Here is a 12,975-nt window from a genome sequence, read left to right on the forward strand (position 1 = left end):
TTTCGTTCATATTTTAATCAGAAGAATTTCTTCTTGAATTTGTTCATATTTTTGGAATCCATTCGTACCTTTCTCTTAGGGAAAAAAGAAAAAAAAAAGGAAAAAAAAGAGGGAGCGCAGACAGATTGTCCCCTATAGGGGGACGGGGGGATGGGGGCAGAGGGCTATCTTTGAAAAGACAGAACGGTCGGTGAACGACATATTAGATTAACGATTTAATGGATAACTCGATGAATGACTCTCTATGTATGGTGCGTGTCGGTGCGTAAATTGAACAAATTATAGAAGAATGCCTTTGGTGTTGAGGGACACCCTGTATGCCCCTATAAGTATGCAATCGTACGTATACGATGCCATAAATGACATTATCCATCTCAAACGATCCAAAACGAAATTTTTATTCTCTCTCCTTACGTCCATCTCGTTTATTACTTTGTTATTTTTATCATATCGTCTAAGCTATTACTATAATTTAACATTTTATCGCATTACATTGTTTATCAATCTTTACAAATTTTATATTCTAAATTTATTTTATTAATGTTACATCAAAAAAGAAAAAAAAAAAAAAAAAAAAAAAGCGAGAAATTTATATTATATCGTAATTTAATAAGAAAATTAAATTTTCTTTACAATTCTTTATATTAAAGTCATATAATATTTATTTACTTATTTATTTATTTATTTATTTATTTATTTATCCATTCGTTAACGACGTTTTAATTATATCAATTAATACGTGAATAATTCTTTTTTTATCACATCGTAATTTTCTTTCATTAAATTTAATAAAAAGAAAAATAAATTCTTTTGTATTTATATTTTATATATATATATATATATCAAAGTTATTATTTAAATGTTAAATTTAAATGTTAAATAATAACTAAAAAAAGTAAATCACATATTTTTCTTTCTTTCTTTCCTTTTTTGTGATACACTTAAAGAATACTTTAAATACTAATAAAGTAACTAGATATTATAATGAAAGAAAGAAAGAAAGATAGAAAGAAAGAAAGAAAGAAAGAAAGAAAGAAAGAAAGAATGAAAGAAAGATGTTATTCTTAACGGCGTGTAACATGAGCATCTCTAAATCGCACAATGAACAAGTGGTCATAATTACAAGAGCAACGTAGCCTCTCTACTAAATTCTCGCACGCATTTGTGAATATGTGTGTGTGTGTGTGTAAGAGTAAGATCGAATGAGAAGGGATCTCCCCATCTTGAAAGGAAGATCAGTGTCTACTGAAAAGTCTCAGAGATCGCACGCGAGATAGTATTATTATTATTATTATTATTATTATTATTGTTATTATATAAAGTTAAATTTTTAATTGTTTCGTGTGTTTGTGTGTGTATCTTTCTTTCTGTGTTTGTGCGTGTGTATGTGTGTACGCGCACGCGCGCGCGTTTATATATATGTGCGTGTGTCCGTTTTATACTTCAACTAATATCAAAGAAAAATATCTTCGTTGATTTTACGATCCATCTTCTTTCGATCGATACATCGATCGAAGATGACAACTATCTCTTGGATTATCTGCTTGTTCGCAATGGGTATGTTAAAAAAAAGAAAAAAAAAAAAAGAAAAAAAGAAAAAAAGTAAAGAAAGAAAAGAAAATAAAAAAAGAAAGAATTATTTTTAAATATGATAAATCTATTCATATTTTCTATGTTTCCCTGAAAGATCTTATAGATCATTTTATTGATTGCATTGAATTATTAAGAAAAAAGAAAAAAAGAATAAAAGAAAGAAAGACAAAAGATAGTATCAATGATTAAATCATGACAATAAATATTATTAATCATTAAATCAATAATATAATTTAAACAATAACATAAATTAAAAGTCGAAATATTATTAAAAAAATTTCTATGACATTAATGCGATTGTATACTTTGTATTTAATTAAATAATATACAGAAGTGAACGTGAGAAAAAGAAAGAGAAAAAGAGAGTGAGAGAGAGAGAGAGAGAGATAAAGACTATTAAATTCATTATTTAAGATAATAAGAAATTTAATCATGATATTATCACAGGGAGTAGCGTATTAGTAATAATTTAACAAGTTTGAAATTAACAATACACTCGGGATAAAGTTAGTTAGTTGGTTCTTGAGTATTTTGTCTCTATGTGCATAAAAAATTAATCTAATTATAATAGGACAACCGATACTGTATAATTACAGTAATAATGTACAATAAAACAATAAAATTATTTTTGAAAAAGGAAAATCGTTTGTTTCGTTAATATTGTTGTATTCGCAAAAAAAAAAAAAAAAAGAAGAAGAAAAAGAAAAATTTTTTCATTAATTATTCATATAAATCTAATAAAAATTTGTCGCACAATATGACTTGGATAAAACTTTGATCCAATTGAAAATGTTTATAAATTTTTTATACAGAAAATATGAAAGAAATTCAACGAAATATTAATAAAAATTAGCCTAACTTGTTTTTTCTTTTTCTTTTTCTTTTTTTTTTTTTTTTGTATATACAATTTATGAAAAAATTTAATTTCCAATAAAACGTTATGTCGATTGATTTTGTAATGAGAATAGAGATATGAATCGATTAATGATATTTGATAATAAAAATTAAAAAAAAAAGATAAGATGTCTCGATCATTATATTATATTTATTCGTTTCGTTTGTTTATTATTAGGTGGAGTTCACGCAGCAATGAATCAAGGTTTTACGAACCATCCGACGGTTGTAAAGGTCTTTAAAAATGATTCGGTTTTGCTACCCTGCGATGTGCAAGATCTCGGTGAGTAAATAGCGTGAAATCGCTCGTTATAATACAAACCCGCATATCCGGAGAAAACTTTTCGAACAATTTTATTCAAAGACTATCAAATAATAACGAGAATTAAGAAAAGTATTCTTCATTTGTTTTATATATATATATATATATATATATATATATATATATATATAAAACATATACGTATAATTGTATAATTAATTCTACTTTACAAATTATTTTTATATAAGAAGAAAAAAAATTTAGTAAATATATAAAAAAAATTATTGTTATTATTATTATTATTATTATATTTATTTTGTTATAATTAAATGAAAACATAAGAAAAAGATTAAATAATTTTAATTATTAATCGTATTGTAAAATTACAAATGTTATTAATTGCTATAAGAAAAAAAAAAAAAATATATATATATATTGAAATTATTATGCTTTATATATATATATATATATATATATATATAGGTAGATATATATATATATTATTATAATGTTGCACATGGATATATGTAAATGGATGTAAAATTTGTAAAAAGAATTATTTAAATTTAAAGTCGGACAAGGAAGATTAGATTTGTTCTATTACATATTTTAGGGGTGCAAACTAGGGTGAAATGGTGGGGGAAAGGGATTCTTTTGGCTGACAGCGATGATCCACGTTTGATGACACCCGAAAGAATTCACCTATGGAATAACGGAAGCTTACTGATTTCTAACCTACAGCCAGAAGATACCGGGGAATATGTATGCCAAGCGTCCCGACCAACTCCTTGGGGATATGTTACGCATGTACACGATATCCAAGTTATGTGTGAGTACATACTATACTAGCTATATAATACTATCACAAATAAATACCTATATATTACCTTCGATCCCTTAACCTTTTCTTATATATATGTATATATTATATATATATATATATTATATATAAGGTGAGTCAAGAATTATTTGTACGAACGTTATTCTTTTCTTTTTTTCAAAAGCATATTAATAATCGATAATTAATTTACAATTATAAATTTGTATCAAATCGATATTATACATAAGGATTTCGAATGAAAAACTTTTTAATCTCTTATTTTTAATATAACATTTAAATTTATTATTAATTCAATCATGTAAGATTCTTCAATTTCTTTAATATCATATTATACGAATTAATATAATTATATATAATCGACTTTTTTAAAAAATTATTTTCTATAAATATGTTACTTTTTTTTACCCCTCGCTCATCCATCTTGATATTCATAAATAAATATATTCTAGTATAATCATTTTAATTGAGATATTATCGAAGATAATATCGATGTATTATGAATATATATAATTAGTAACAAAATGATCTATGATTTTCTATGAAATGTTATCAAACGAGATATAATTTAACGTCACGTTCGTTTATCTAACGAATAAATTAATTTCCATTACTCTTTTATCGATTGTCGATGAATGAATTGAATAAGAAAAACAAAAAAGAAATGCGCGATATATAAAAGAAAGAGAGAAACAAATAGAAGATATAAAAAGAAAAAGAATATATATATATACATATATATATATATATATACATATAAAAAATATGCGAGTAAAGATATTGAAACGTTTCAAAGAATTTCAACGATATTTTCGAACGTATAAAAAGAAGGCATCCCTCTTGGGTGAATCTTCCCTTTTTTTTTTCTTTTTTATTTTTTTATTTTTTTATTTTTTTTTTTTCGTTCTACGTTTGACAATGAGTCAGATCGAAGTCATACCAACAGAAAAAGAAGAAGAAGAAAAAAAAAAGAAAAAAAGAATGAAAAAAACAAACACAAAAGGGAAAATCATTTGGAAAGATTGATCGTCCCCTTTTACAAACAATATTCCCACATCGATGAGGGAAGATACGAAAACTCTTATCGATTTTCTCCCCCCTTTTTTTCCTTTTCTTTCTTTTTTCTTTTTTTTTTTTTGTGCTTCTTTTTATTTTTCGTTATTACCATATCGTCGTAATCCAGATAAAGAGAGAAAAAGAAAGAGAAAGAGGGAGAGAAAGAGAGAGAGAGAGAGAGAGAGAGAGAGAAGTCACTAGGGTACGATCGCTGTATTGGTCCGATTGGGGGAAAAAAAATAAAATAAAATAAAATAAAATAAATAAATAAATAAAGGATGCGAAAGTGTGTGAGTGGCATACGCAGAAATTTACAAACTGAGCTCAACCGGGGGTACGAGGGGAGGGAAGGAAAAAAAAAGAAAAAGAAAGAAAAAAAACTTCTCCTTTTGTCACGAGTCTCTATGGAATTCCTAGGCTGTTCTGTTGAATTTAGTGATTCCATTTCGAGGATATATATATATATATATATACAGGGTGATCCATAAAAACTAAAAAAAAAAGAAGAAGAAGAAAACTATCAATATCCATATGCAAATTAAATAATAATGAAGAATATTATTCTATATCGTTGATAAGTTCGTTTATTTTTTTTTTTTTTTTTTTTTTCTTTTGCTTTTTTCCTCTAATAAAACTCTTCCAAGATAAATTCTTCACAGACATATTTTTGTCGAATTAAAAATAATAAAATAATATCTGATAAAAATAATTCGTCTTTTGATATTAAATTTAATGGATCGACGAATTGTTTCTTTGAGAAAGAAAAAGAAAAAAAAATAGAAGATGTATATATATATATATATATATATATATATATATATATATATAAATACGAAAAAGGGTAAAAAATATCCTCTGTGATATTAACAATCGATTGTTTGAATCTTTTTTAGATAAATCTTTCTTTTTTTTTTTTTTTGTCCGGATTACAAAACTTTACAAGCTCAGATCGTATAGATTAGAATTTTAAATTCAATAGAGCTAAAAAAAGATTCTCTCTAGAGAATAGAGAATAATTGAGATTTAAAAATAGTTAGAAATTTTTGAACTATCTTGTATCTTTAGTTTTCACCCTGTATGTATAGTCTCTGGCAGAAATACATTGAAGAATACGCGAATGATACACACACGCACACACACACACCCACACACACACCCACACATATACATAATATATACAACGAAAAGAAAAGAATAGGGAAAAGAGCTTGCGTAGGTCGAAAAAACGAGAATAAAATCCATCAAAGACTTTGAATATTTTCACTCTTTTCTTTGAGTGAAATCGAATTTCGTTTTTCTTACTTTTATAACACTATGACCAAATCCTATTTTTTCTACAAAATCTATCTCTTTTCTTTCTTCTCTCTCTCTCTCTCTCTTTTTTTTCGTTCCTCTTATTTCTTGTTTTTTGTTTTTTTTTTTTTTCATACCTCCCTCTCACTCTCTCTCTTTTTTATATTTTTTTCTACGAGTACGCAACGATACGCGAATGGATATCGTCGTCACGCCCTAGAAACTTCAGGGCCTGCCGGCACTTATATTCCCTTTCGCTACTTTCGTATCTTCTTCCAGATCCACCGAGTATTCGCCCAGTACCGGAGTCCGGCGAACTGGAAGTCAATTTAAAAGAGGAAGTCGACATGGAGTGCATTGCCAACGGAGTTCCTGCGCCCGTTGTTTCTTGGTGGACTAAGGTAGATTTTTCTTGTTTTTTCTTTTTTTTTTTCTTTTAAAAAAATATTGTCTCTAAAGGAAAAAGTGAAAAAAAAAAGAGAGAAAGGAAGATCGAAAGAAATTTCCTAAGAAAAAAAAGACTACCTAAGGTCTTTTCGTATAAATAAATCAAATCATACTATTCATCATACTGTTATATTATTTATCAATCAAACATAAACTATACCCTCATTGGTCATTTATTATACATCTTATCGTTATTTTATATACACGCAAAATATTCTAAACATTCTGATATTACTTATTCAAGCGACCCAATATTTCCTCTATCTTTCTCTTTTTCCCCCCCCCCTCTCTCTCTCTCTCTCTCTCTCTCTCTCACACACACACACACACTTTCTTCTTCCATCTATTTTTAAATCACGATAAATAAAATGTTGTTAATTTTTACAGGACGGCGAGATACCATTATTGACGAACAGACCACGTCTAAGATTTTATGCAGATCATCGTAATCGTTCAGGGGAATATACTTGCATAGCCAGCAATGGTATCGGTGATTCAGTATCGGCAACGATAGATCTTCGTATAAAATGTAAGTGTCCGACAAAAAAACAAAACAAAACAAAAGAAAAAGAAAAAAATAGAGTTGTATCAAATCAAGTCAAATAAGAGTCTAGACAATTATAAAATATTCCTTGAAAGAGAGAAAAATAGAAAGAGAACGAAAGAAGGAAAAAAAAAAAAAAAAGAAAAAAAAGAAGAGAGAGAGAGAAAAAAATGAAAAAGCAAATGAAACCTTTTTAAATAATATAACATAACGTTACAATACAATTTTTTGTTTTCCTTCACTGTTTTACAATTTTCAAATATAATATTTATGTAAGTATATATATATATCTTCTCATTTTCTTTCGTAATGCTCACGGAAAGAATGAAAAGGATATACAATCGGCCAGTTTTCAAAGGCTCCTTTGCTTATTTCGTTGCTTTGTAAATTTATAGTATAAAAGAAGGAAAGAAAGGTAGAAAAAAAAAAGAAAAAAAAAAAAAGAAAAAGAAAAATTATATGGTAGAGAGGGAGGGAGAATAACGACGAATTAGAGTAGTAGTGGGGCCGAGGGGCATCAGGAAAAGAGTAAAGGGTATTAAGAAATTCCATGTTGAGATGCACGCCAATGTTGTACATCCCTTTCGCATTTATTTCTCTCTCTCTCTCTCTCTCTCTCTCTCTCTCTCTCTCTCTCTCTCTCTTTCCACTCCCACCCTTTCTTTTTCTATTTCTATCTCACTTCACGTCTACCTCTATCCTCGAGAATCGGGGCTACTTTAATTATATCCTAGCCTTGTGCGCTCTACGCGGGATGCAATCATGCAAAATTATATTCGACTCTTATGAATGCGTCGTAAAACGATTATAATTAAATTAGCAAATTGCTGAACAACAGCGCATTGGTCTCCTTAGTATTCCATTCGAACGTATGTACGTATAATACGTACATATGTATGTATATACATATATGCATACAAATGTACATACATAGATAAACATATATGTGTATGAACAGGGCAATTGCTCTCATTACGGATGACATTTAATGCCGTTATGCAAATATCAATTGTTTACACGTATGATCAAAAGAAGAATCTACTTTATCGATCGAGTCTTATCATTACTATACCTCGATTCTAATCGTACGTAATGTACATATAATAACGAATATGTCGGAAGCGTTTATATGAGCTTATGCGATTACAGATAAGCCAGAAATTATTATCAATAAGCCATGGGTTCATGCATCGCCTGGAATTCGAACCCAATTGGATTGCAGAGTTATTGCTTGGCCAGAGGCTGAGGTGAGTTCTTTTCTTTTTTTTTTTTTTACCTTTAGAAAAGAATATTTTACATTTTATTTTATTTTTCTGTCAGAGCTTTTGCGCTTTTTCCTCTCTCTCTCTCTCTCTCTCTCTCTCTCTCTCTCTCTCTCTCTCTCTCTCTCTCTCTCTCTCTCTCTTTTCTTTTTAATTTTTTCCTTTTTTCACGTTGCGACGTCATATCGTCGAAAGATCAAAGTATTTGCAAGATTAAGTTGAAGGCTTTTTCATTCCTCTCTTTCTCTCTCTCTCTCTCTCTCTCTCTCAATTTTTCTTGCGAAAAAGAAGAAAAAGAAAAAGAAGCTATATTCGCAGTTAGGTATATAAGTAAATGAAAAGCTTCGTTCGAGCCTCAAAGCAATTTCTCAAAGTTATCCCTTGAAGCCGCTAATACGTGACAAATCGATTCGTTCGAAACGTGACTCATGATAGTTCTACCTTAGGAAAAATAGTTCGAGAGGATTACGTTTGACTTTTTATACGGAAAGAAAGAGAAAGAGAAAGAGAAAGAGAGAAAGAGAGAGAGAGAGAGAGAGAGAGAGAGAGAGAGAAAAAGTGTGTGTGTGTGTGTGTATATATTTTTTTTGGAATTTGTATCCTACGAAATAAAATTGCAATCTCTGTTTTATTGATCCTCCACCGATCGAAAATAAAAACCTTTAGAAATAAAAAAAAAAAAAAGAAAAAGAAAGAAAAGACATGCATTCGCTTTTATCTCATTTAACATGATGATTTCTACAATTATATATATATATATAAAATATTAATAATATATATATATATATATTATTATTAAATGATTTAGAAAAGATCTAGTTATAAAGTGGATACACCCGTTATATTTTTCAGGTTGAGTGGTATTTCATGAATAAGACGGTATCCTATTCAATGAGAATAGTGAAGCACAGTATAGGACATAATCATAGTTTAGTAATAAGGAATGTGATAACGAAGGATTATGGATTTTATTTATGTAGAGCATCGAATTCCTTGGGAATAACCGAGGCTGCGATCGAATTATCAGGAGTAGCGAATCCTGCGATTTTCAAAGAAGCTAAGAGTATATCGAAGACTGCGTATAATTTCATTTGGGAGGTTGATTGTTATACTCCTATCGTTGAATATCAATTCTCCTTTCGTCAGTACAGGGTAAGCATACATACATACATACATATATATATATTCATGAAACTTAATAAAAAAATTCTAACCTAAAAATATATGTCTATGAGTCTATGTATACGTATGTATACATTTATATTTTACTATTAACAAAATTGATATTAAACCTTATATATTATTTATATTATATAATTTATATTGTATTAAATATTTATACTTTTACGTTATAGAACTTTCTTATCAAATCACATGATCATTCAATATTGTTATAGATCTAATCGAAAATATTATCATACTAAATTACAAATTTATACATATAATATATATGTATAAATATATATATATATATATATATATATATATATATGTATTATATGTATATATATTAATCATAATTAATATCGAAATATTGTTGTCAGAATATTGTTCTCTTTATAACGTTGAGAAATATTTTTAATTTTTTGGTTATACATTAAAAAAGAAATTCTATAACTAACCTTGAAAAAGAAATTGGAAATCGTCGTATATTAACGATTCGTTCAGAAAATGTAGTTATATCATATCCTACGAAGGTTTTATCGTTTACTATAACCATAATAGACAAACCTCCTATCCAATTTATGTAATTGATATTCACTTGATGAATACAGAAGTACGTTCACGAAGGTTCGTTCAGAGCAAGTACAACGACTACGACACATAAGTGGCATAAACTTTACATACCGAGCGGAAGCAATGCGATTGGTCCAGTACATGCTCGATCCTTCAATTTAACAGGATTGGCTGAAGCTACACACTATGAGGCTTTTGTAGTATCGAGAAATCGTTATGGTTCGAGCAGACCATCGAAAGTCATACGATTTGCTACGGAAGGTGCTCGTAAGTTAAAAAAAAAAAAAAAAAAAAAAAAAAAAAAAAAAGAAAAAACGAAATGATTAAAGAATTAAAAAAAAATAAATCAATTTTTTTTAACTTATTCAAAATCAAAATTTAAATATAATATTCTCTGTCCTTATTTCGTAGCTCCTGATGCTGAAGATTATTACAAAACGATCGATATAGTACCGGAAGAAAAGATCAACACTGGTATGATGATTATTGTTGTTATTATTATTACTGTTATTAATATCTTTATGATATTTATTATTTATGATTATTATTATTTATTTTTATCATTTAATGATTATTATTATTATTATTACTGTTATTATTTAAAAAAAGTTATATATCATTTTTATATATAACAAATTGTTAAATAATTTTATCTTTGTTTTGATCTACGTAGTAATACAAATGGCCTCGATGTCTCAACAAACCAGTACGGAAAACAATGGATGCTCTTGTGTGACGAAAGAAAGCACAGCTTTTGTCCTTTCTTTTTCTTTATTTTTCACGAGTATGAAATTATAGACCGTCCTTTTTTTAAAGGACTATTTCTGTAAAGAAACTCACCATCTCGTTACTTCTATAAAAGGAAAAAAAATAAAAAAAAAAAAAAGAGAAAATTGTCAAAATGCATACATCGGAACGAGAAAAATGAAAACGAAAAACAAAGGAAGAAAAATAAACAAGAAGAATAAAATATAATCTATACAAGTTTGATCGATCTTCATCCTATATTAGGATAGATACGTGAGGAAATTTTGATGTATTATCTTTTTTTTAGTTCTGTTGCACTGTATGTACAAATTAAAATCAAATTATATATATATACATATATATAATTGTATATATATACATATATGTATATATATATATATATATATATATGTATACAAGTAATATACCTGATTTAATTATAGTGTGTAAGAGAGACCATAAGCACGTTCGTTCGTTTGCATAGAACGACATTCTGCTAATTACAAATTAATACGATACATAAATAATTTCAAACGATTTCGATTGATATCCTAATTTGTAAATAGCGACGAATATTAATTATCTTTTATGTACGAAGACCTATGTAATGGACAATCGTTTGTACGTCGCTAAAAATAAATGAAAATTATTTTATGTAAAAAAATGTATTAAAATTTTTTTTTGTAATTTAAGAAAAAAAAAAAATTATTATTATTATTATTCTACAAGGATAGATCGAATTTATATTGTATAAACAACAATTACAAATAATCATCAAACAGTGACAACATTATTAATTAATTATCCCAAAGTAATTCCTACCTTACCATCGGTGGAACAAAAGTCAATTACCAACTAAATAAAAATAATCTGAGTAATACTTCTATTTCTAGATAACAATTTAGTCTAAAGTATAAAAAAAAAAAAAAAAAAATAGAAAAGGAAGATAGAGAAGAAAGAAAATTCTAAAGAAATCTTATAATTGAGATTGTTCACAAACTTTCGTAAGATTATTCGTAGTATACGTGACATCAACGATAAATTTGGATCGAAATATGAGATATAGATTCCTATTATGCGCTTATTGCATCGATGTATTAACTTGTGCAAATATTATATCTCTCTTTATGCTTAACCTAACAATCGAATTAATGTCTAACAGAAATTTTTATATAACATAAAAATAATAGTAAATCTAATGAAAGTAAGGAAAAAGAATCTATTTAACTGATGGTAAAACAGAAATCAATTTTACCATATAATGTAATATCATACAGTGATATAAAAGTGAAGATTATTAGTTTGATGTTAATGTTATAATTTGGTGTTAATGTAGATTTTGATCGGTGATTACTAAAAATTTCTTATGTATCTATAAATTGCATAAAAAAAATATTTCCAAAAATTAATTGCATAATATACGATTTACTCGAATCGAATTGATATAAGACGAGACCAAATCTTAAATGAAATTCACGCACGTCCATGTAGACACGCAATGAGAAAAGAAGCTTCGACTGTTCGACACGAACGCGAAATGGCGCCACTGCGCGCATCCATACATTCAAAACGAGCTTTTGTTTGCTTTAAAATTACTCATTTCTTAGATGACTTTTATAAAAAGAAAAATAACGTTTTTCAAAAATTTGCTAAGATCTCTTATAAAAGAAAAAAAAGAAGAAAAGAAAAAGAAAACCTTTATCTTTCGATTGAGCGCCTTATTAATCATCAAAATCTGATAAAAATTGTGATTATGAAAAATTGATTTACAATAAGATTGAAACCCACTTATATTAATTCTAAATTTAATCATCCCAATTTTGACTCGTCAACGAACAAGTAATTTATATCAAGCATTGAACCGTATGGATATATCCATGATCCAGGAGATCTATAAAAGGAAACAGTTAAGACGTTTGAAGATCTTACGTGGGGGGAAAAAAAAAATCATTATGAAATGAATTTAATTTAAACATTATACATCCTGTGACAAAAATGTAATGCTTCCATTCTTACTGCTTGTTGTTGACTGTTGGTTGTAAACTGTTCTTATTCTTTTACAGCGATTACCTTACAATTATTATTATAATAATAGTATAATATTAATATTATCATATCAGAGAAATTCACACAACCGTCCGCAGTAGTACGAAAAGGGCGAATTTTTTTTTTTTCTTTTTCTTTTCCTTTGTTCTTTTTTAGATTTTTTTCTTTTTTTTTTTTTCTTTTTATTTCATTTTTTTAATATTATTCTTTTTTTCTTTTTTTCCTTTTGAATTTTAGATTCTCGTTTATGTTAAAT

The 12,975-nt window shown here is 27.5% G+C and overlaps 1 protein-coding gene across 2 annotated transcripts; it reads left to right on the plus strand.

Moving 5' to 3' along the window:
- The first annotated feature begins 1,229 nt into the window (after window positions 1-1,229).
- Window positions 1,230-11,458, plus strand: LOC124955152 (limbic system-associated membrane protein-like). 2 transcript variants are annotated; one of them, XR_007102779.1, is made up of 11 exons: window positions 1,230-1,557; window positions 2,666-2,770; window positions 3,363-3,578; window positions 6,216-6,337; window positions 6,771-6,912; window positions 8,077-8,174; window positions 9,042-9,341; window positions 9,965-10,193; window positions 10,338-10,400; window positions 10,600-10,946; window positions 11,117-11,458. XR_007102779.1 is itself a non-coding variant. In XM_047509133.1 (10 exons), the coding sequence occupies exons 1-10, from the start codon at window positions 1,518-1,520 to the stop codon at window positions 10,722-10,724; spliced, it is 1,440 nt and encodes a 479-aa protein (XP_047365089.1). In that variant the 5' UTR covers window positions 1,230-1,517; the 3' UTR covers window positions 10,725-11,458. The 2 variants fall into 2 exon arrangements, 1 of the variants encoding a protein (XP_047365089.1); XM_047509133.1 differs by having other exon boundaries at window positions 10,600-11,458.
- The last annotated feature ends 1,517 nt before the right edge of the window (window positions 11,459-12,975 follow it).

Source organism: Vespa velutina, chromosome 17, assembly GCF_912470025.1.
Source record: "Vespa velutina chromosome 17, iVesVel2.1, whole genome shotgun sequence".
NCBI lineage: Eukaryota > Metazoa > Arthropoda > Insecta > Hymenoptera > Vespidae > Vespa > Vespa velutina.

Coding starts and splice junctions, on each gene's coding strand:
- LOC124955152 (XM_047509133.1), top strand. CDS start 1,518: ATGACAACTATCTCTTGGATTATCTGCTTGTTCGCAATGG. Junction 1,558..2,665: donor TATCTGCTTGTTCGCAATGG/GTATGTTAAAAA, acceptor GTTTATTATTAG/GTGGAGTTCACGCAGCAATG. Junction 3,579..6,215: donor ACACGATATCCAAGTTATGT/GTGAGTACATAC, acceptor ATCTTCTTCCAG/ATCCACCGAGTATTCGCCCA.